Raw genomic sequence first — 24,516 nt, 5'->3', positions numbered from 1 at the left:
CCTCTGAGCTGTGGCAAGGTAAGGTGTTCCTGGGGGCAGGACAAGGGCTGGTCTCTGTCACATATCCCTCTCCTCCCCAGCTGGGGCCAGAGTTCAGGGTGACAAGAGCAAGCTGTCCAATTTAAGAAGGGAAGGAATTTGGTAGTCCCATCAGTCCCAGGAAGCGCTTGGGTCAGAGGGGATTGGCTGGGGGAGATTTCTAATCCTGGGGCTAAGCCAGCGCTGAGTGGAGCCGGTGCTAATTGGAACCAGTCCAGGGGAACGGGCGGAAAGTTGCTGCTTTTAGAGATGCCTTGCAACTCAGGCAAATACGAAGCTTATTTGTGCTATAGGAAATGCCACATCCAAACCTTGACAAGATGCTGTCACCGGTGTAACAGGCAGTGTCAAGCTAGGCCATGTGTCCCCTTTACCTTTATTCCCCCTTTATTCCTTCTTTCTGCTGTCCACAATTCTTGTTTTTTCTCCTCTTTCCTTCCCTCCATGTGTTAGCAAAACTACTCCCTTGCACTAAGGGTGAGTTTTGCAGACCTCTTGGGCTGAGGCTCTTGCCTTCCTTTCTCACCTCCTTCTCCCTGGGAACTGGGATGCTTCCCACCTCCAGTTTTCTGTAAGGTTGCTAATCCACACAGGCTTTAGTCAGGGATGGGTGGATCTTTTGGTTTCAATAGGGATCAGTTTAGTGTCTAGTTTGGGCATGGAAATAAATGGCAGCTCCTCACTCCCATTATGGGACAACCCCTGGGGAGAGCTCTGACTCCAGGAAGGCTTTGCTAGACATGGTAGGTGATGCAACTTTGAGGAGTGCCTAACAGCAAGTGAAAAACAGAGTGCCCCTGGCATCCATCAGTGTTTTGGGAAAAGTTTGTTTGTTTTCTTTAGTATATTTCCCTAAAAATAGAGAACCCTGGAGGTAAAGTTCCCATCTTGAATTTTGCTATTAGTCATCACACTTCAGCATGGGAAACATCACCTCACAAAGAAAGGCAGGACTAAGGTGTTTAAGGGTAGCTAAGGAGGACTCAAATTCAGGGTAAAATGAATGGTTTCTACTCACAAAAATGAGTTATTAGGAAAATTGTTCAATCACTCATTAGAAAAATCATCCATAATCTTAAGACTTTTATTTTTGTAACACACTGAGGTGTAAAATACAACTTCCCCAAGCAGCCAGGATTTTTGTGAGGGGTGGGACCCCACTGTCTCTTCTGCAGCTCTCAAAGCTGCAATTTTTGTTTGGAGAAAGCTGAAGCAAAGCCACTCAACCAGGGGGGTGGCCCACATCCCTGACAGGCTGGAAAGAACCCAAACACCTTTGTTTCAGCCATAAGCTCGGTCTGAGGGTTCAGTGGTGTTTTATATGTATTTATGCAGATGTATAAGGAATGTTAGAGTCTTCCAAGTGCTAAGAAAAAATGCAAACTTGTTCTGGACCCCCAAAAGGGGGAGCCCTGAGGGCCCTGTGCTTGCCCAGCATAGAGGAGACAGAGTGGCTTTGCTGGAGGAAGTGGAGAAGGTGAGGAGGGGCCAGGGCTCATCATGGGCCTGGAGCAGTGTCTCAGAGCTTCCCCCTCCTCTGTCAGCACTGGGAGGCCACATGTTCCCTGCCTGTCCTTTAGAATTCCTGTCCTGCAGAGGCTGCCAGGGTGAAGGAATCGTAAAAAGTTCACCCCCTTGTCATGGATGCACCCATTCTTCTGGGGCCAGTGGGCAAAAGTAGTTTGCAATTTCCTCAGGCCATGACCTTTGTTTTGACCATGACAGAGGAGGATAGCAATCCATCAAATCCAGGGGGCAGGGGGAAGAGAGCTGCCTTTGGCCAGCCGAGGGGTTGTGCTAGTCCAACGGACAGGACACCCCTTTGCCCCTTGGGTTTGCTCTAGAGGCAGGGGGGATGCCTTGCTGGTCACTCAGTTGGCTGTTCAAACTTCTTGATGGGGCAATTCAGTGAGGGGAAACCACAGTATGTGCCACACAATAAGCTCCTGCCAGAGAGATATGAAATTTTGTTTTAATTTTCTTTCTCAAGACAGATGCTGGATTGCAATTTGCTGTGTCAGCAGGGTGGAGAAAGATGTCTTTACAGGGGCTTTGTGCATGGGGCCAGCCTTGGAGAGCGGCCGACTGCATCAGGACAGTATTTAAAGCAGGAACTTGGACAGAATGGGAGATGCCAGCAGATTTACCACCTTCAAAGCCCTGGCTGTTAATGGTCGCCTCACATTTCCAGAATGCAGAGGGCTTTTTTAAGATCCTGCACTATTACTTTTTGTTAGGAAAATAAGCGGCACACTAGAACCATCCCCTGGGAAACAACTCCCATAAGCATCTGCCTTTCCACTCAAATTCCCAAGGGGGCAATTCATCCTAGGAGCACTGTTTCCCTGCACCCGGTGTCCCCTTTGAAGACATACCTGCATATGAAACGAATCTCCCCCTGAGGAAATACAGCCAGCACATACCAGTCTACCCTGCTTCCCTTGGCCACCTGCCTGCCTCCTCTTCCTTCCCTCTGATCTCCCCTTCCCTAGGGAAACACATCTCACCCCACTTCCCTGCTGCATCCAGATTCCCTTGGGAAGTTATTCTGTCACAAATCCACCTTGGGCAAGCCCTTGGAGAACCTCTAGGTTTGGTGGGTTAGAAGGGAGGACTACAGTATTTCACCTGGGCCTTAATGTAACCCCTTGCAACACACAGATCACCCATTTCAACCCAACCACTTGCATGGATAGCAGGATAGGTTGTTTTTTTTAAAAGGAAGGAGCAGCATGCTGACTTCCAAGGACAGCAGACCACAAAGTGGAGAAATGTGTAGCTCACTTCCTTCTTTGATGAGGATCGTTGGAGTTCAGGCAGGAGAAGGGACAACCATTTACAACTTCAACTGAAATTGCTGTACAGGAGGGGGAGGCAGTTCCTTTAACTAGGAGGAGGAAGATGGAGCCACTGTTTATTGCCAGAGCTTGCGATTCTGGCACGAGTCTGGGCAGGGCTGGTTTCTCTGCCAAGCTGCAAGTAGTGCTACTTGACAGTCATCTTTCATCAAAACTGTTCCCTGTAAAGAAGAGCTTGAATGCCCTCCCTGCTGATACAGCAAGGGAAAACAACCTTTTTTCCCTTGTAAACAAAAAACTTTTTTTTTTTCAAAGTGCTTGAGTCAGCAGCACAGGGTCTCACTGTCTTTGAGGTCCTACCTGCAGTGAACACCACTGCTATAGAACAGGGTCTGCACGCTCAGGCTGTTGTGCTAGGGAGTTTGTTTACCCTGGGTGCTGGCTCTAGTCCTGCTGGCATTTAGGGTCAACTATCACCAAAACACCAAACATGGCCCCTCCTCACCACCCTGCCCAAAGCCCCATGACACAGCTAACGTCATGCCATCTGGGGTCAGAGTGCCCATTTTCAGGCTTCACTGACATTAGACCCAGGGCACATGCACCAGAAGTTGCTCTCCTGTCCCCAGGCTGTTTCAGCTGATCTCCCTTCAGCCAAGAAGCCCCTTCATGCTGTGGCTGCAGCTCCCAGGTTGCTCAGAGTGGTTCAGGAGGCCAAGGCTGGGCACCATGGTGCTTGCCACAGGGCGCTGGCAGGTGTGGGAACAGTGGGAAGACATGACTGGACTCCAGTTGGCTCCACCAGCCAGTGCCTGCCTTTTCTCAGGGGGTGATACAGTCTGCCTGCTTTGAAGGAAAGGGTGCATGGGAAAAAGTTATCATCTCACTTTAAGTTTTCATCTCCCTCTCTCAGTCACGCATGTCTCTGGGCCTGCCCTATAGGCAGATGTATAGTTGATGCCCCCATGCCAGATGTCCTGGAAGATCAAAGTTGCTGCTCGCTGCATCCTGCAATCACGCGTGCACACACCCACCCCTGCGCCTCCCACAAGACTTATAACTTATGCTCTCTATCTTGTCTCCAATATATTTTCCTCCCCTTCCTTTGTTTGCTTTCCAAACCCCCTGTCTTAGGCACTCCCTGTAGCCTGGGCCATGCCAGCAGGGAAAAACACCCTTTGCTCCCACTAACAGCATCCAGCAGTGGGGAGGAGCTGGGGGTGCCTTGCAGTTTTCCCATCCTTCCTTGCCTTTGGGGTTTGAGGCTCCTTGGGGTGGCAGGGGCTCTGGGGCACCCTTGTACCTCCCACCCTGAGCATCTGAGAGGAGCTGAGGAGGCATTACATTACACCTCCTTGAAGTGATGGGGAAATCCCCCTTGGACATCCACCTTCAACCCCTGAAAATTTCTGAGATTCTCATCTCTTGGTAGTCCTGTGGGGGTTTCCCAGTCTCAGCCTCTGGGGAAGCCCTGAGACCCAGTGATGCACCAACCAAGGAACAAGGGCAATGCAATGCTTCTCTTAAGTGCACACAGAAGAAAACACCATTGGGCTGCAGGAAGAAAATATTGTTTGTGCCATTAATAAATAAAATAATATTTTTTAAATTTCAATTTTTTTTCATTTTATAATGTACGTATAGTACACTAATACATGTATACAATTTATAAGTGTATGTATATATATATATATTGGGGGGTGTATTCCCTCCAATATATTTTTATAGCTAGGAGTGCACAGTCAAAAAAGTTTGGAGCCCACTGGACTAAATCACCAGCCAAAGGTAAAATCAAAGCCAAGGGGGATGCCACCACCTTTTTTCAGCAATATGATCTAGTGGGAGGTGTCTCTGCCTATGCTGGTGGTGGTAGTGGAGATGCTCTTTATGATCCCTTCCAGTCCAAAGCATTCTGTGATTCTATGACTGTTCAAAGGCCAGCTCCTCACTCAGCAGCATGGAGACCACCTTACAGAAGTAAAGCAGGCATGCTTTACTCAGATCCAAGGATTGCCTCTGTCCTCCTTTCCCCCACCATTACAGCATGAGAGAACCTGGGGCTTATGGGGACTTAGAGCACAAAGTGAGTGCAACCCCTCCTCTGGGTGCTGCAGATGGGGCATTCCCATCTGGGGTTGCATGGAGGCAGGGGGGAACACGCACCTTCCCCATCTTCCTACTGCATCAGGCATCATCTCTGCCTGAGCAAATGTTTAATTTGTAAGTTGAACAGCCTGTTGCTCAGCTTTTCTTGTAGAAAAGTCATGGGCTTCACTTTTTTTCTGCCTGTATTTCAGAGAAAGGCTATGTGCCAAGTGAACGATGCAGTAGTGCTGCCTTCTGCCATGAGGAGGAACCCATTCACCAGCCACAGGGTTGGAAAACCACTGTCCTCCTGCCTGCAGCACGTGCTGGATAGCTGTCCACCTATAACAGTAGTAGCCAGTGGGGACACAGAGAGGTGAGTGCCTCTTCAGGTCTCTTTAGATGAAAGCAAAGCAGTAGTGGGTACAGCAGAGCCATCATTGCTACCAGGCACAAATGTGTTCCCCTTACTTTCCCAGCAGCTGAGGGCAATAGGGGTGCACAGGGTGCTCCAGGCAGTGGCCAGTCTGTCCCCATGGGGACAACCAGGAGATGAACACCAGCCCGCAAGGTTGAAAGCCATCTCCAGCCTATGCACCCCACTGGCACACGCAGCCAGTGATCCAGTCACACGTAGCTGGTGTTTAATGAAAAAAGAAAGGTGCCAGATGAAACAGGAATTATTAGTACAGAGCAATAAAACCAATCAGATGCAGGGAGATATGGTAGCAATATATTAAATAAAGAACAGAAGAAAAGCCAGATGGTTGCTCCAATTTACTCCACAACTCCAGATGACTTCACAAGAGGTCACTTTGTGGAACTGAAAGGCAAATGCTCTAGGCTGGATGAGAGCAAACACTGCCTGCTGATAGAACGCCTACAAGGCTGAGCAATGGGCTGCTGCAGAGCAGCATTGACATAGTTGGAGTAACAACATTTTAAACTGGTTTTAACAGCTTAGCACCTTTAACCTGTATTGCAGCAGTAGTCACTCTTTTACTGGTATGAAAATTTCAAACTGCAAAGTTTTTAGAGCATGAATGATGTAGTGCTCATGCTCTTGGTCAAGAATGGTTTCCCTGGACACACCATGTCAGAACATAAGTTTTGCTGCTACAAACAGGATATGGGTGCCCTCAGTGTTAACAATTCTCATGTGCCTGTTCCTAAAGTCCAGTAATGCTGCAGGCTTGGAAGACCTTGTTGTTCTACTAGCATTTCTTCTCCTAGGGACCATTGTTGCACAAGGATTCCTCCCACCCCAACTGGTATTCACAGGGTAGCTGAGAGACCTTTGCAGATGTTGTGGGAGCCCCTGCTATCAACCCAGGCTTCTCATTGCTTTCTTTGCCTGGGAAGGCTAAAATAGCTGCTGCTGCTCGGCAAAGAGAAGACAACCGGAGACAGGGCAGTCAGGAGAAAGCAGGAAAGAGAAACTGTAAACTTCATGCATGCCTTGCAGCTGGTTAAGAGGCAGCAAGTCTCCGACCTTTGAGCTTCATGCTGTAAAGGCAAAGCTGCTAAGAAACCAACCATCTTCCAAACCCTCTGTTAAAAGACTTTGAACAGCTTCATGTGAAACAAGAATGATTCTGCCACTGGCAGATGGTAGGATGAAATCCAAGATCCTGAACAGCCCCAGGGGCTGCAGTTGGTGCTAGGCTGGGTATGTATAGTCACTTGGTGTTTTGGCAGGGGATATGTGAGCCAGGGGCTGTCTGGAAAAAGGAGCTGACCTCATGCAAACACTCTTGGATGCAGGATGGAAAAGGACCTTCAAAAAGGCTGTGAGAGACCAAGCACAATAGTTTCGTTCCACAGCCTCTCACGACACATCAGCATTGAACTACTTAGAATAAAGTAATAGCCCCCAATTTCCTCAGCTTTTGATTTTCATAACATAAAAAGTGCTGGGAAATTACTTTTTTTGGCACATTGTCAGTATGATTCTTAACCTGAGAATGCTCCTGTACAGATGTTTTTCTTGCTTTCTCTAAAGCAAAGCCAAAGAAACAGTATGGGATGCTCTGAAAGAAATGTCTAGGAAGACAGATTTGGGGTTTCCCAGCCAACTCCACCTTGGCTGAAAGCAGCAGGAACTTCCCAGCCCTGTTCTTGTCATGGCCTGTTCCCTGTAAACATGTTTGAGATGCAGGATGGAGGCCCCCACCTGCCTCTCTGAGCTGCCTGTGTCAAGCAGCAAACATAGCCAAACTATGCTGCAGTCTGTCTGGGCTCTTGCTCAGGGCTAAACACCTTTTGCCAAGTTGCTTTCCTGCAGTCTCAATTCTTTGCTTCTCAGAATAGCAGCTCAGAGTTCACTTAACCAAGGAAAATTTTTCACTTTGAATTTTCCTCTGGGTTAGTTCATTTACTTCCAAATTCTTCAGCTCCTCATTTAATGCGGTTTCATCGGAATTAAATAAATGGGCAATTTTCTCTTCATCTCCCCAAACATTTTAAGCATGGACTGTGGGGCTGTAGAGATGACTCTTCTTATTACTGTGCACACTATTGGTCTCAGTGAGCTATTACCTAACACTCTTTTCTAAGAGCAATGCTGATTCTTCTATTACTTATTTCCCACTGCTTACTAGCAGGACAGGGGCACATAACAAGCAATGCACCCTCCTTCTGTCATCTTGCCTCTGGCTGCACACTGGGACCTGTGATCTCTCTGGACAGCAAACACCCATGTCTGTATCCAGGCTTCCACGGCAGGATTCAAACAAAAGCTGGATTCTCACTGCTAGCTTTTACACAAGGCTTGTTATGGAAAACATGGCCATGCTTTCCTCTAAGACTGGCCCTCAGCAGGGAGCTGGGCACTTAAACAGCCTCCCTGCAGCAAGTTTGCCCTGTCACTACCAGTTTTTCTGATGGGTTGCACTCACCCCCTGACAGCCAGCTCAGAGATTCCTTTCAGAAGTTACAGCTCTGTCAACTGTTACTGGCTTAATAAAGATATTGAGGCCTCAGTTCTCCAGTACTTTCTAGTTGTTTTCTTCTACTCTTTCTCTCACCTTGCCACTTGTGTGCACCTCCAGGGATCATTCATACAGCATGTGTCTCTCTGATTAATGTTAATACCTCTCAGTGTGAAAACTAAGTACTAAAAAAGAGGTTGTGACTCAGATGTGCGGTAACATTTTACGTCCTCTGCTGATCGCAGTGTCAAACCTGCTCTTAAATTTTCCATTGCCAACTGTGCAGAAGTGCAACATTATCTATTTCCCTAATTCCTTTTCCAGCACTAGGCAGAACCAACTCTGCACTCTCTATTAATCTGTAGTGCTTGCCTCTCCCAACACAACTTAATTCTTTTACCTGAACTGTGATTTAATGCCTCCTTTGTTCCCTACATTTGTCCAGTTTCCTAATGTGCTGATCTAGCTTAGAGCTTGTTTACTATATCCAATTGGAATATTTTGCATGCTTATACAAAGATAAATAAAGATTAGTAATTTCATTGATTTGACCTAGGTCATCAGGTAAATGAGTAAGGAAAAAATTGTGAATCCTACTTCATTTGCTTAAGCCAGGAATGCAATTCAAATAATAAAACAGTGCTGCAACAATACTCCAGTAGGAACTCTGAAATCCACCAGAAATTATGCTTTTATTTCACATATTACTTGTAAAAACCTGTGTCCAAATACTGAAGAGAAGCTTGAATGCAGACACAGCAAGGCTGCTAACTGTAGCAGGTAAACCTGGATAGGATTTTTCTCTGCATCTCTAAGGTAATAAAATTTGATAACAGCTCTTATTACCTGGCATGAACGACAAGGATGTTCCTGGTAATGCAGATGCCATTTTTTGTAATTAAATTCTCTCATGTGGCTGTCCCAAGACTAAAATTAATCAGTGCCTCCTTGTAATACACTTGTAGGGAACTGCTGGTACAGGAGCAGTACTTGTCACAGCTGACATGGCTCAAGCTGAGTGCCTGCAATTCCAGCTAATACACTGAGTAAGCACAAGTGCTTCTGTTACCTTGAGGAGGGGAGGGTGTGGGGGTACACAACCACTAGTCTCTGACCATAGAGGTGATACACATAAGGCTCAGACCATTTCTTAAGGACCTGCTTTGAATCACTGCTGCCCTCATGGTTGACTAATACTAAACACATCAAGGCCACTAATTTTTGCATGCAAGTATGACAGTGGTTATTCCTTACATGAAGATACAAAACTAACAGAGGAAAGTAAATAGCAACTCAAATATCTTCCTCTATGAGCTACACAGTCAGACACTTAACTAGTTACCATTTTGCTTTTCAAAAATATACAAGATCTGGATTTGTGAAGGCCTTGCTAGCTTCATGAAAGAATCAGACCAGCAGATTCTGTGCAAAGAATCCCTTTCTGTCACAGTAAGCATGTTTATGTTACTGGTTTCAGAGAAAGTCTTAACAACTTCTAAGTTATTTTATTAATTGAATAAAACCTACCTGAAAATAATACTGTAATGAGCCCATCACTGTGGAAAGATACATAACAGAGAGAGCCATCTGGATCTTCAGTGTCCCAATCTCTAGCTCATTCAGCTTTTATCTACTGGCATTATACCATTCCCTGTATCAGTTTTCCAACAGTAGCACTACAACAACATAAAAACTACATTTTCAAACAATGATGGCCAAATCCAGACTGTTCACTTCCTTTAGAGACAATCTTATAGTCTGTCTCAAGTCTTTTCAATGAGCATTGGAGCAAATATCCATAGTGTACATCATCTACCAAAGACTAGTTACCTCTTCTTGTCTCACTAATTAATACTTTTATTTCAATACTTAAGACTTTCTGTTCCTAGTTTTTGCTGCAGAGAAAATAAGGACCCAAATAAGTCCAGACGCATTTTCAAAGCACTAGCAGATATCCTATTGATGAGCTGGATAAAACCAGAAAAGTTTCAGAAAGGACCAAAACAAACCTGTTCCAAGAAGTACTATTTGAACTAAGAAACAACAGTTAGACATGCTCATGCAAAGGCTTTTCTGTTACCACAGGTGTGTTAAAAGAACAGAGCCCAGTGCTTAGTCAGAAAGCTTGATCACTGCTAGTTGCAAATATGAAACCTTTAACAGCTATCCAAAATCTAGCAGGAGTAGGGCTTTAGTCCAGACAAACTTACTGACCCACCACAGATCCAGGCACCAAAAAGAAAAGCACTAAAAGAACTAATGCCATAGAAATCTATGGGGAAAACAAGAACTGGTACCGAAATGCAACAGCAATGAGCCATAAAACAAAATTAAAAAAACAAACAAACAGCTCAACCTTGCTAAAGAATCTTATTTTGTTAGAGAAAATCAAAAGCATTTCTTCCAGAAACAGATTTTAAAAGTTTGGGTTCACAACTTTCTTAGCAATCAATCTCCACTTTTGAGAAATCAGGCAGGCTTATCTAGCATTGAGACTACATGAGGGCATGCACCTCAGCTTGAGACGAAAGGGACCCAGGTTAAAAAAACTGCATAAGGCAGTGTTGCTGCAGCTTGGCAAGGATTCTTTGTGGCACAGTGCGAAATTCCTACCATTCACTGCAATGGTTAGAGAAGACGATTTCAAATCATATTAAAGCAGTAATTATTAATTTTCTTATTTCCATGAACAAATCTCAGAATTAAACAATAGCTAGAGTCGGGTATATGCCAGTAGTGCGGAAAGCCAGCTCAAGAATTTTTCTGCTCCATACCATAGAATGTGGAGACAATATTAGTCATCACAGCAGAAGCAAAGAAGTAAGCGTTAGTAAAATTTAACAGATTAGATAATTAATGAGTAGTTATGCGATTTATTTAACTTGATAGTTACTCTAACAATAGAGAGATCAGTTGCAACAGAGTCAGTTGTTGTTCCTCAAGTCCTGAAACAGTAACTAAAGGAGTAGGGATTGGGTCTCCTGCACAGAAGCAATAAACCTGTAACTGGAAACTGGTTGTGCTAATTAATATCTAAATAGCACAGCCATGTTATTCTAATGCTCTCTTGTGAAACAAGATTGAGGGACTAAATAGCACAACTACTGATCCATTTTTAAGGAAGAATGAAACACATCTTTGAGTCCTATTCAGAGAGCTTGCCTACAATCCAACGTTACTCAAGCAAGTAGCTTGACAGGACTCCATGCATTCCAATTCTAGCTTCACAGAACAGTTATTTCACACAGCCCTCAAGTAGTAACCCCACTTATATACACAGGCCCACTCCTCAAAGGTTGTTAGCAATACCCCAGAGGAAAGCTACAAAGAACTTCACACACGTACATTTTTATTTTCATAAATAAAGTTTTACAGGCTCAGGCTTTTTAAATCACATATACAGAACGGAAAAATGCCTGACCATGAATTAAGCTACTAACCTTAGGAAGGAACGCATGCCCTCTATAACATCAAACCTTAGCCAAATGGGATTTCCCATTGGTAGCATAGTAATTTACTTTACAGATTAGATAACTTGACAGAGATGTGGCCAAAGCAAAGAGAGTGACCCTAGGAGGACCTCTGGTCCTTATAGAGACACAACAGTGCAGAGAAAGCCAGGAACCCAAATGGGTCCATTTTCTAGTGTCACTTCTGGATGAGTATGTGTGCCTTCACATCCTTTAAGCAATACATTCTAATCACAAGTAGAGAGACTAAGCACAGCAGGTATGCAAAATTATTCAATTAAAAAACAGATACTGGGTGACATGGTAATGTTATATTTCAACATTTTAAATTAGCAGATGCTTTTTGCATCCCTTTTCAGTATGGCAGTGGAACAGATCCCACCTTCTCTCATAGAGGTTTAGTCCAAAAACTTCCTGTTGGCATTAGCACCAAAGAGAGCCACTCTGATTTCTGGCATCATCTGTTAAGAAAGAATGCATCAGTTACATGCAATGGGCAATAAAATTACCGTACATTCTTCGTTGTAGGCACTGTGTAATAACTAGGCTAGGCTTTGAAATTAATAAGTCATTTGAGTTTTCTGCAGCCCTTATCTGATCACACTTTGCCTGCTACTCCTATAAACTTGCCAATATTGCAGCATCAGAGATGCCAGAGCTAGCTTTTTTCCACTGGTGTACAATAAGCCTCAGCCAAAGTTTCCAGTTCTCATGATAGCTTCTGCAATTCAAGTTAGCCTCAGAATTTCAACATCTTGACTTCAGTGCTGTCATAATAAATCTTTCAGTATCATAATTGCTACAGTTTTAAGCCCATGCTTAATTCAAAAGGCATCATTCTGGGAAAAGCCATGTTTGTTGCAGGAAGCACAAACAGTAGGCAATTTCCTTCTTTCCATTAAAAAGTAACTTCTTACTTGCCATCCACATTGAAATCTGATCCCACACACTATTGTGACTGTTAACACATTGGAAACACAGGAATTTAATTACCAGACAAAACTAGTTAATCCTTTGTTGTTCACCTTGGCTTTTAGAGAAACTCACCTGCTGGGCTACAAGATCCAGCCGACTTTCCAGGGTATTGGAAACCTTAATCTTACCATCACTGTTATAGATTTCAACACCTCCAGCACTAGAAAGGGGGGAAAAAAAACCCCAAACAAAACATTAAATTCATGGTACATCTCCAAGCCAGAATGTGGCAAAGATATTATTCCAAATCAGCTTGACTTCTAGTCAAGTCAGACACATAGGTAAGAGTTTAATTTAAAAAAAAAACCACTATTTTTTATTTATCATAACTTAATAGGCATCAACCAAGAGTGATCCAGTTCTGGAGCAGCAGTGCAAAGCATTTTTGGAATTACTAGAGACCACAGCTGCATACAAGGTTATGTATTAGATCATTAGCATGATATAAAAGCAAGTGGAGCTATGAAATCTGATGCTTCAAAACAGCTTCAGACTCTGTATTTTATTATTAATAGACGGCTTTCAGATTTTAGGGAGCGAGGAAAAGTGTTAAAAATGTTGTTTGCCTGTGCCAAACATGAAGATGTCTGACTATCAGAATATACAACTTTGTGCCATGCTCTTTATCATACTCCATATGGAAAGAGAGCCTTACAAACGTAACAGATGGATGCCCCATCAAGTACTTATCCTGTAACACCTTATGACTCAATTTGCTTTATCTTGAGAGAAAGCATGGCTACACCCATATTATCTCTGCTTAAAAGACCAATAGTTAGTTGAGTTTCTACATACAGTCATTCTCTGCTTCAGTACCATGCTGGAGGTTTCCAGAGAACTTTTACTGACACTTTTGATTCAGACAGTACTTTAATGGAGGGCACTGCAGGGTCTGTGCTTGATTAATACAAAAAAAGTAACAAATTCCACTAGAACAACAGCAGACATATTGTGGGGATATTTCATACATAATTTTCTGAGACTATTTTTAGGAGCTATGGATTGAAAAGTTGCTTTAAGTTAATGCTTTGTGGGTACGACTCCCATTTTCCTTACATGTCCTCTGGCAGGAAGTTGTCTTTGTCAATTTGAACATCCACATCCCTTTTAATGGCGTTTTTGTAGTTTGGAATGCTCTTCTGTACAGCAGTCTAGGATAGAAGAGAAACCACTAATGAGCATTGACAAATGCTAGTGCAAAGCTTGGGTTTGGTCACTCATTCATTTGTAGTTATAAAACAAAGGGATTGAAGCCCCTACCCCCCCTTTCTTTTTTAATTAAGCAAATGTACTCCAGTATGGCTTTTGAGCCAAAACAATTATTATTCTTAATACAAGAAAAGCTTGTTTTCATGTCACACAGATGGGACCTGGGTAGGAAATGTTTGACAGTCAGGTCCCAGACTTCACAAGGAGGATACTGTCATATTGTTCTACATGTCTTACCTTAACCATGGAGAGATCCTGTTTCCTGCATCGAACAACTATTTTGGGCTCAAGCAGCTGGTAGAATCCCTGCAGAAGATAACCATTACAGTATCAGAGAATAAGCATTTTAATTGTCTTGAAATTATTTAACCAAGTAAGGGAAGCATCTGATCAATTTGAAAAGCAATGTTTGATATCTTTTATTTTGCTATTTGCTTTCAAGTTCACCTGATACAGACATTCTGTCAGGACAGCACCAATAGCTGTGAAAGGGCCCACAACTGTGGATTGTGTATCACTTTGTAAGCTTCAAGTTGGGAATGTAAGTGCAACAAAATGTATGTATCAGAAAACTCAATTGCCCAGACAATATAAATGGATAGGTAATGATCATTGCTATCTAAGTAGACTGAGCATGCTGCCAAGCTGATGTTCTCCCATGTAGCTCCTGAAGACAGAGTAGCTTCAGGTGCCTGTTTTAGTAAGTCCAGCCTTGTAGTTCCTGTAGTAATGTATTAGAATAGAATAGAACATAAGAGGTTTAGCTCCAATTGAAAGGGACCTACAACAAACACTTAGTCCAGCCATGTGTAATGATGCATACTGACTGACCTCTCACTGGATCAAACTGGTTGTCAGTCTCCTCTCCCAAGCAACAAATGATAGAACAAGAGGAAACAGCCTCATGTTGTGCCAAGGGAGTTTCAAATTGGATATTGGGAAAAACTTCACTGAAAGGGTTGTCAAGCATTTGAACAGACTGCCCAGGGAAGTGGCTGAGTCACTATCCCTGGAAGTACTTAAAAGATGGGTAGATGTTACGGTTAGGGACGTGCTGTAGTGGTGGAATTGGCAGTGTGCTAGATTAACAGTTGGACCTGATGATCTTAAAAGGTCTTTTCCAACCAAAAAGTTTCCATGATTCTATGAAATCTAATAAGCCAAGACAGATGTGGCTAGTTGCAGGAATGAGATAGGTTTGTTTGACGTACGGCAATACGAAACCTAAGTGTGACAAAGAAGCAACACTGACTTGGAAGCACCATCTGGTAGGAAAAACTGTTAAGAAAACTCCAGCATCAGACCGTGGACTGGAGAGCTTGTGGCTGGCTTCTCTGAGCAAGAGGACCAATTCACACCAGAAGATGGCAGCGGTGGTCACACTACTGACCCTGGCCAGTGCTTCACTGGATTTTTAGCAGTTAATTTCTGGGGCAAGAAGATGGTATTCTAAGTAAGCAAAGCTTTGATTTCAGCTTTCTATGTCCGTCACAGATGCACATCACACTACATTAAATGTGTCAAAGTCAGGACTTTTAAATCTCAAATGCAAAAAAGATTTTAAAAGCAGGAAACTACTGACTTCTCAGTTTGGAGAAACATCTTTTGTCAAAGGTGAATTTGATCCAGCTAATTACTGCAGAAGCTTAAAGTGTGCATCCTAAATATGCGTGTTACAGTGTATGTGCATGCATCTGCAATTATTCTTATTATAGAACTGCTACATGGTATACTAGGTTTTAAACCCTAAAATAAGCTGCAGCCTTATCTGTTCAGAATTCAAGATTAAAATATACAGAAGATGTGATGTTTAAAACTCAAAGATCACCCAGCAAGATCTAGACTCTAATACAGCTGTAACCTTTGGTGGTTTATGGTTGAAGAAAGACACCTAGGAAAATAGGGCCATGATCATCTATTTTTTAGAATCCAAATATTTACCTGTAGAACTAGTCCATCCAACAGTGTCTGGTACCTGGCAGAATCCTTCACCACCTTGGCAAGCCTCTGCTTGGCCTCATTCAGCAAATCCTGCATTCAGAACAAATCAGATCAGTGAAGCCCATCTGTGTGGCATTTTGTTCCATGCCTACCAACTCTCTGTACTTCTATTATAACTATCACAACCTGCCAACATGTAAACGTACACTCCAGCGGGTGTTCATCCAAGCTAGACCTTCATCTCTGTGTATGGCAAAACATCCTTTCCAAACAGTTTCCTTTTCTCTGCCCTGATCTGAACCAATTATAACATGACAATAATTCTTTTTTCATACAAAAGGGAGACCTTAGTAGTAAAAGGATAGCATTTATAATATCAATTTTGACAAATTAAATGTGTGGTAAATAATTACCTATTGTAAACTAATCAAATTGTCCAAATAACATTTTTTTCAGCTTTCTGGTTGAGCAAAGAAATCTAATGTAGCTTTTTAATCAAACAATATTCATATTAGCTAATTTTTAATTATAGTAAATGCAAGTAAAAATTTAAAAGTGAGATCCTATTTTTAAATTGAAGTGGCCGATTTTTATTACTTTTATCCTGCAAATTTGCATCAGATGAGGTTGAATTTTTAAGAAATTTGACTCAACTTAAGCACAGCTCCTAGAATGGAACTACTATCATTACTTCGGATAAATAAATTGTATGATTTGGTATAAACCTTTCTTACTGTCCTGCCTCATGCTATTTACAAGAAGAATACACGTTAACTCAATCGGTACCAGGATATAAGATGATCATGATTTAATATCATGGTCAAACCTAGTTAAACTGTCTACTCTAGAGTAACACAGCATTTCTGGAACTGCTCATCTCTCTGGTTCATGAAAGAGGCCAAAGATCTGGTAAATGAACGAAGAGCTAGCAGCATGTGACTTTAAATGGTTTAAGATGAGGAACAGTGTTATGCATTACTCAGAAGCATGAGGCTGAGTCAGCTGATAAATGAGGAAAGGATTACCCAGCAGAGACTATCACAACAGAGTTAGCTCTTTAGCCACCCACCTTCCTCCTCTCTGTGAATACAGTCTCAAGTTCGAAACTAAGTTTAAAGAATCAATAAACTCTCCTTTTTCATGGTACTATAAACTTGAACACAATCCACTTTTTTTTTTTTTCTTTTTTGACTTGTACAGGTCTCACAGCTTTTCCAGTAGCTCAACAGCACCATCTAGCAGAATCTGAAACACTCAAACTGTTTCTGAGACTGCCAAGAGATAATGGGAAACCTGCAAGCTGCATAATGGGCAGAATGAGAATATACTACACGTGGTGTAAGATAAACATAGTAAGCCTGAACTAAAAGTAGACATAGTCTACTCTGATAAATTATCACTCACCCTGTATGTCAACAAACAGAATAGCTACCTACTAGAAAAAGAAGCAAACCTTTTCAATTACTAGGGGTTGCTGAAAGAGACAGAAAACCCCAGTTAGTGGTGTTTTAAGCCTACTTGCCTAAGACATGTCAGCTTTAATTCATAATGTTGCTTCAGGCAAACAGAACTTCAAAGTTCTACCAGCTGCACAAGAGTTTCTGCTCCTCTGAGAAATAAACTACTGTCCAAATGATAGATACAGCCACTGTCTTCAATGTTCCTGGCAGAGAACTGTGTATGCCAAAAAGAGCAGGTAATATAAACTGTGAAAACAGGCTATAAAGCAAATTAGTGAATCTGGACAAAATCCTTAATGACTTCTCAGAGCAGCTGTGAAAGCCATTTTTGTATGTTGAAGCAAACATCACGGAATCACAAATATTTTCCTTTTGAGAATCGCTAAATCAATTCCAAACAGTAAGAATAGAACCTCTATGTCTTTACAACAGAGATACTCACTGCAATAAGGTCATCCCTTGCTTTGAGGACCTTCAGTCTTGCTTGATTCATCAGGTTGGACATCTGGCTGCATGATAAAGTTGAATCAATCTATCATACTTTGACAAAACTGCGGCATTTTAACTGTATACTTTAAAGATAACAATTCTACTTTAACAGTGAAGACTGTTCAGTGGTTTGAATCTGTTTCTGAACCTGCACAACTGTTTACAATGTTAAACCTGGTCCTTCAGTAAAGACCCACAAAAACTAAACCTAGCATCATCATTTGTCCCACAGTAATAGACTGGGTATCAAGAAATACTAAGGATTCTTTCACCACACTTACTAACAATTATGCTATAGTAGCTCATCTTTGACAATTTCTCTCCAGAAAAATTAGAAACTCATAATTAGAACTAAACTTTTAAACAAAGCCCATTTGCCAGAGAAAAAGTTTTATATAAAATTGGCAGTAAAATGAGAGGTTAAGCTCTGGTTAGTCATCTAACCTAAGCAACTTACATTTTCTTTTGCTGTTCAATTTGTTTCTCTTTCTTTTCATAATATTCCATGATTTTCAGCCTCTGTGTCTGAACAAGGCGACCCTTCTCAATGTTGAATTCTTCTTCTGCCTACAGTAAAAATTAAATAACTGAAGTGGAAATTGATTCCATGGGCTGAAAAAAACAGAATCAAAATGAAACAGCCATGCTTTCAGAGCACACTCATAAATAAGCCAGGATAATACAATTTAATAGGATAATAGTTCCATATATAAAAAATTTTCAACCAATACTCAAGTCAAAGGAAGTACAGGATGTATTCTGCTGAACTAGGACCTTACTAACTAATACACAGCTTGTTTTATGAATTGACTGACATGTTTCCTTGCAGTATTTATTCCTCTGGCATAAATTTACCAAATTTTTGTATTATATACTGTTAATCAAAACTCATTTTATCTGAGCTGAAGCTCAGGTTTTTGTAGAATTGGCCCCTCCTTTCTGACTCCAAAAGATTTTTACCCAACACAAGCTACCCAGTCCTCAGTGTCCACAAACTTCATTACTTTAAATAATTCTTACACAAGCACAGTGACAATACAGCTATTATTTTTTTATAAAGCCTAGCGAGACAGCATGTGAAAATACATGGCAAATCTTCCTATTTATACCTGAGAATCCAATCTTGACTTCTGTTTGCAGATTATCATAAATACCTGCTTAAGTATTGAAAAAAATATTTGTACAGATCTAAATGTTTCTGGAAGATTAAAAGTAACACATATGCTGAGTCCAATACCAGCAAGATATTTCAGTATTGGCATCATGTAGATTGTCAAGGCTGTAAGGCATCCTTTATATCCTGCATGTAAACATCTATATGCTTTCATCAGATTAATACTAAACTGTCTCATGGCTTAACCTAAGTGAAGAATTCTGCAAATAATTCAACTTACACCTTCAATGTAAATTTATGCTTTAGGACACCAGGACACCTACTAAATCACATCTAGAACTAAGCCTGCAGGTGACTACACAGGTTTAGATACAGTTATGAACCTGCTTACAAACTCTCACCAACCTAATTAAACCAGTTTAATTTCCACCTTTTATAATTTTGGTACATGTATGAATGCTTATGAAGATTACTAGCATTATTGCTTGATTTACTACCAATGTCTTTGCCTCACATACTATGGAAGTCAAGCAAAAATTAAAATTCATCCTTCTAACATCTTGTTATGACAAATCTTAGCAGAACTCATCATTATGTAGAGAACTCCCCTAGAACTTAGTGATGTCAAGTTGTACATAAGAGGTGTTCCACTTCAACCAGCCTATTCACATTACTATTCAGCTTCCTGATTGGTTAAAGAAAAAAACAGTGAACTTACCTATGAATAAATTCATATTTAGCAACCATTAAGAAAACTTTGATGAAAAAGTAGCCCAAACTTGTTCTGATTTCTGAAAAGATAGCTGTATTTGGTAGCATATTTTTTTGCTATGTAATCACTAAATGTGAAGTAAGCTGTAGCTTACAGAAGTGTTATAAGACTGCTCTGATGGCAACAATCAAAACAGGATGTCAGATGCAGTTTTCCTTTGCACTTACTGACATTGAATTTCCATTTTTACCTTTGCATCTATTTCTTCAGCCTTTTCATTGGCTTCCTGCTCAATGAAAGCCATCATATGCTTGATCTGTAACAAAAGAGAAAATAAAATATTTTCTATTGGAAGAGGAAATATATATTTATATATTCCAAATTTGTACAGTAGCCCCCTCCATAGTTATTTACTAATTCATATGTTTTTCAAGGAAATGAAATTGAGCATACAAGTCAAAGAGTCAGCTCATCTTAACACAGATTACAAGAATTATTTTTTTCCCCTGAATAACTCTATACAATGCTGTTTCACTATCACTATAAGAATGCACTCCAGATACGCAACCATACAAAAAAAAACCCAAACAAACCCAAGAGTCAGTTTGTATGAATGTGAGGCTGAGTATTTTCATTCTTCACAAGTGAGAATAACTTCTCCCTCCGTTCACCCCCCCACCGAATACTAAAGTAAAATGAATACTAAAGTAAAAATGAAAATTCTCCCCCTGCAAAATTAACATAGTCTGTTTGTTACAACATTTACAACAGAGTGCCTACTCCATGTCAGGCGCAGATGGCATTTGAATGAACCTGAGCATTCCACATGAGATGACCCATGAAGCAAAAAAGAAAGGGCTACTAACCACTCTGGTCAGATCTGTACAACCAAACTTCCTTTGCAGACTTGAGAAATCTTTCTCAAAAGAAATCATAATAAATTAAAAATGCCAGCTCAAAAGGACTTTATAAAGTAGTTGCATACTAGTTTGGAGAAACTGGGGAAGAAGACAGAGACAGCAGTGCTAGTTAAGATTAAGACCACATCAAGTATATCATGTGCTGCTTTACAGCCTGGTATGCACTAACAGATCCTACCCGAAGAACGTTTTTGAAACTACCTCAGGAAAACTATAAAGCACAAATCCATCATCTTAGAGAGAAGGAAAGCAATTATACAGAGTTCTGCTTATATATCACCTCTTTCTGTAACCAGACATTAAGTTTAGGTTCATGCTTGGGGCAGTCCGTAAAGGTATGGTGCTTAGGGACATGGTTTAGTGCTGGACTTGGCAGTGTGGCAGGTTAATGGCTGGACTCGATGATTTTAAAAGTCTTTCCCAGCCAAAATGATTCCATCATTGATGCCCAATCAAACTGCAGCTTTGAACAGGTATAGCCATTTCCAAGGGCAGGTGGAGTGGAACATATACTTCAGTATATGGACCATAAAGCCCTACTGAATTTTTTTGCACTTAGTGACAAGGGATGTTTTGCAGACAATCTGGTCTGAATAATTGTGCACAGAGAATTCCATGTATGTAATCTCATGTTGAGATTAAATATTTTAAAGAGATAAGTGTCAACATAAAAACTGAGCCAACATGCAGAAGAGAACCAACATCATGACCATATACATGAAAAAAAAAGTGAACAGACAAGTGGAAGATTTTAAGCATGTGCGGTGGAAGAAGTGAATATTAACACCTACATCCTCAAAATAAATTTGCAGTTTTTCATTTACTTCTAGTTTGTAATGTTTCCAAGTGTATGTCCACCTATGGTGTCAGTTTCCTACCTTGCTCACCTAATCAGATGGCTGGTTAAACCAAGCTTTATATCTACCTGCTTTTCAGAAAGGATAAAGAGTGGCAGATAAATTAAGGAAATAATTTTGCTGGATAGCCTGTTGTTGAACAAGATGAAGAACTTTTGTACAGCAGTAGAAAGCCTTACATTACTGAGTTACTTCCTCTGGTTAGGTTTCTGAATTTTAAAAGAGTGCTTTGAACAGTTCTGGGTGTTCAACAAATGCCTGCATAGCAAAGAATAGGATGGAAGCAAGCTGATATGGCATTCACTTCCCCATGTCTGAAAAGATGGGACAGCATTATTTCTTCCAAAATCTGCTGTACTGAAATCCCTTTTTGCTCTTCATAAAAATGAAGAGATCCTAGTGACATCTCCAATTCTACAAACAGGATTAGTTTCAATAAGACTGACAAAAGCACATGTTTTTAAACAAAAGGTTAATTAGAAATTACTAACTTTAGCATAGTAGTACTTCCTATAGAAAGGAAGAAAGGGTTTCTCCCATCAGCAGCTGCATATTTACCCTTTCCATGAGAAGTTCTAGATTGGCATTACCTAGAAGTGACTAGCCAGATTAGATATAACAATCAAATAAACACCTTTGACAGAATAAAGCAAGTCTATTAATGGGTTAAAATCCTGATTAGATACTATTTTCAAAGTGAAACTAAAGCTCCATGGCAAGTAGTTAAAAGGACCAGACAAGTTCATACCGGATTTATAGCCATTCAGAACTGTCATGCTATCAGCAGCATTCTCTTTTCCAGTAAACTGGATCACCCTAGGCTCAGGAGTGTAAAACAATGACAGGAAAGTAGCAGAAGTGAAATGCTAGTAGCATTACATGTTTAGTATACCAACAGATCCTGAACTAAACTTCTAAGTTCAGGTCCATGGTGGCTGAGCACAACCATCCTAATGTCAGCTTCATTTTTATTGTCTTTGAGGAATAGGCAGGGAAAAAAACAACCAAACTTTGCAGGTAAGAGAATGTAACATTACAATTCCCCTTCTGGAGAAGGACAGTCTACTGATTTTACTTTCAATGTGATGCTTCTTTGCCAAGAGACTATGTTTACTGAATGAGAAAGCAAGACACAAAGCACTTATGATGCAAAGGACAAACAGAACTTTGCTGATGTGCTCATCACCTGTAGAAAACTCCACAGACCAGTGCTGCCTGGATCTGTGCAGTCTTCAACATGGCATGTCATTGTCAACCTAGTTTAAAGCAGGTTTTTTTTAGGCAAGGAGGGTGTTTACTGTCAATAAGGACAAAGTGTCCTGCCTTAGGAGGAAGTGTTCACAGTCAGGCTTCAGTGCTGAAAGTTTCCACTGCAAGAGAAGCCCAGGTTGCACTACCCTCCTTAGGATATGAAAATGAAAAAGGCATTTGAGAGAGCTGAAAACCCTACCAAAATGCTGTTACATCTAATTAGATGTACTACAGCTATAAGAAAAAAGAGATGGTAAGTCCTTAGAGAGCACCATCTAAAAATACAGTACTTATCTAAGGCAATGTATTTATCTTACTTAAAGTGCAATTAAACACTGTAGATACCATAAAGACTACTCATGATTCATTTCATTACAATCTGGCATAAAATGTCATCAAAATGCTTCCACAAAATTCCCCAGAGGATGAAAAATCAATCCTGGAAGGCAACAAAATCACCCTTTCCAGAGACTTCCCTTTCTACTTAAAGTACACTGAATAGATCGTTTTCCTCCACCAACCCTTGCTATCGCTTAAGAGAGCCTCTGCTGTGGAATAGTAGGGGACCTTATCCCACAACTAAAACGTGAATCAGCCCTAGTTGGCCGCAGCCGCTTTTCCTGTTGCACTGCCACTATCCCTCTTTTTCCAACGGGCCTTTTACCAGAGAAACTGCCCTTACAGCTCAGGCACACCGCAACCCCACAACTTGCACAGCTTCAGGGCAAGGAAGGCGCCGCCGACTCGGCCCAGCCCTTCGGTGTCTCCCCCCTCACGCTGGGTCTTGTCCTGCCAACTTTTCTCCTGACCCAGCCGCTGGCCCTGCTGGGCCGAGCGCAGCGTAGCGACGGCAGACCCAAGAGGCGGCCGCTGCCCGCCTTAGGGGCCATCAGCTTGGCGTTCGGGCAGGGGCCCGCAGCCCTACCTGTTTCTGGACGTCGGCATCGCTGAGCGCCATGGCTATGGATATGGCTGCGGCGACGGCGGCGCGGGGGCTCGAGGTAAAGCAGTTGATGCCGTTGGCGACCGCGAGTGGAATCAAATCCGGTTCGGGTCACAGACGGAGCAGCTGCCGCTGCGTCACACCGCCCCGCCCACCTGCGGCTACGAGCCAATAGAAACCAGAGCTGTGGGAGACGGGTCCTTGCGTGCGGCAGGCTGACATCTTGTGGCCCAGATCGGCACTTGCTAGTAGGGCCCTTCGTGAGAGTGGGGGCGGGGGCTGTCTGACCCCCTTACCCCAGCGGCCGGGGCGGCGGCCGTCGCCCTCGAAGCCAAGGCGCGTCCGCTCGGTCCTTCCGAACCGGCTTACTACCGCAGGACTGTCACGTTATGGGGGGATGTCAGAGTCCAGGAGGGAAAAATGATCTTGCCCTGGTGTCCGGTGGGAATACAGTGTTCGGATTCAGAAAGAGCTTCTTCCGAGAAATGTCGCGACGTGCAACTTGTAGCAGAGAGAAATTAAACAAGGAGATAAAGATGTTCGTAAGGACCTCGAGGAAGTTTCTTCTGGCGATGCTTCGGGCTTCCCATCACGGGTAGCTTTGGTACCTCGAGGCCGCTTTGAGCTGTCTGTTATATAAAGCTGTGAAATACCATTTATCAGGTCTCACCGTTTTTTCAGATTTGGACTAGCAGAAAGAGATAAAACTTGCTTTTTAACCAGCACCTGAGATGCTGAGGGTTGTAGCAACATTATGGAGCAGGAAGAGGAAAGCAGGGGGAGGCTGGACTGGCAGCGGGGGGGCTGGAGGTCAGGCTGTAGGGTGGAAGTGGCTCTCACGAGGAGTCCTGTGATGGGACGCTCGGCTTTGGTTCTTTTGTGATTGACAGCTGTCATACCAAGAATTTAATTGTAGGAATACATGGTGGAGATTCAAAGCTGCCTTCTTTTTCTTACTGTTATTACTATTACTACCTTGTCATTTTCTGATGCAGAAACGTTCAGGACGGTTTTGAAATGCCATGCTGATTCTTCAGGATGCCATTTACTGCTCCCATTATTTCCTCTGTGGCAAAATTTAATACAGTCTTCATAACCTGTAATTACATTTGCTTATTCTAGCTGGCAGAAAGCTTCTTTTACTCTGCAAGTATATTTACTGAAAAAAAAATAGGTCCTTACAAATCAGTGTCAAAAGCGGTATTTGTCATACCCGTGGCTTTTTTCTATTTCATTAATTTTTACCGTGCCTTTTTTTTTCCTTGTGAAATGTAAAAATGTGTATATAACCTCAATACTTTTTCACATCACATTTATGTTACA

The 24,516-nt window shown here is 42.0% G+C and overlaps 1 protein-coding gene and 1 long non-coding RNA gene across 2 annotated transcripts; one reads left to right on the top strand and one right to left on the bottom strand.

The window, feature by feature from the left end:
• Positions 1-11,184: 11,184 nt before the first annotated feature.
• On the bottom strand, positions 11,185-24,307 carry ATP6V1E1 (ATPase H+ transporting V1 subunit E1). Its single transcript, XM_071767450.1, has 10 exons — positions 24,169-24,307; positions 23,176-23,354; positions 19,473-19,538; positions 17,854-17,963; positions 17,350-17,416; positions 15,448-15,537; positions 13,744-13,812; positions 13,354-13,448; positions 12,370-12,457; positions 11,185-11,783 (listed from the first exon to the last, which is right to left on the bottom strand). The coding sequence occupies exons 2-10, from the start codon at positions 23,206-23,208 to the stop codon at positions 11,721-11,723; spliced, it is 681 nt and encodes a 226-aa protein (XP_071623551.1). The 5' UTR covers positions 23,209-23,354; positions 24,169-24,307; the 3' UTR covers positions 11,185-11,720.
• On the top strand, positions 23,394-24,325 carry LOC139807030 (uncharacterized). The gene is made up of 2 exons (XR_011730443.1): positions 23,394-23,592; positions 24,189-24,325. It is a non-coding gene; the product is annotated as an uncharacterized lncRNA (long non-coding RNA).
• The last annotated feature ends 191 nt before the right edge of the window (positions 24,326-24,516 follow it).

Source organism: Heliangelus exortis, chromosome 1, assembly GCF_036169615.1.
Source record: "Heliangelus exortis chromosome 1, bHelExo1.hap1, whole genome shotgun sequence".
Lineage (NCBI taxonomy): Eukaryota > Metazoa > Chordata > Aves > Apodiformes > Trochilidae > Heliangelus > Heliangelus exortis.
Note: the sequence above shows the minus strand (reverse complement) of the source record. Positions and strands in the feature narration are given on the sequence as shown.

Coding starts and splice junctions, on each gene's coding strand:
- ATP6V1E1 (XM_071767450.1), bottom strand. CDS start 23,208: ATGGCGCTCAGCGATGCCGACGTCCAGAAACAG. Junction 17,417..17,853: donor ATTGAACAGCAAAAGAAAAT/GTAAGTTGCTTA, acceptor TTTATCATGCAG/CCAGATGTCCAACCTGATGA. Junction 13,813..15,447: donor TGGATGGACTAGTTCTACAG/GTAAATATTTGG, acceptor TATCTTCTGCAG/GGATTCTACCAGCTGCTTGA.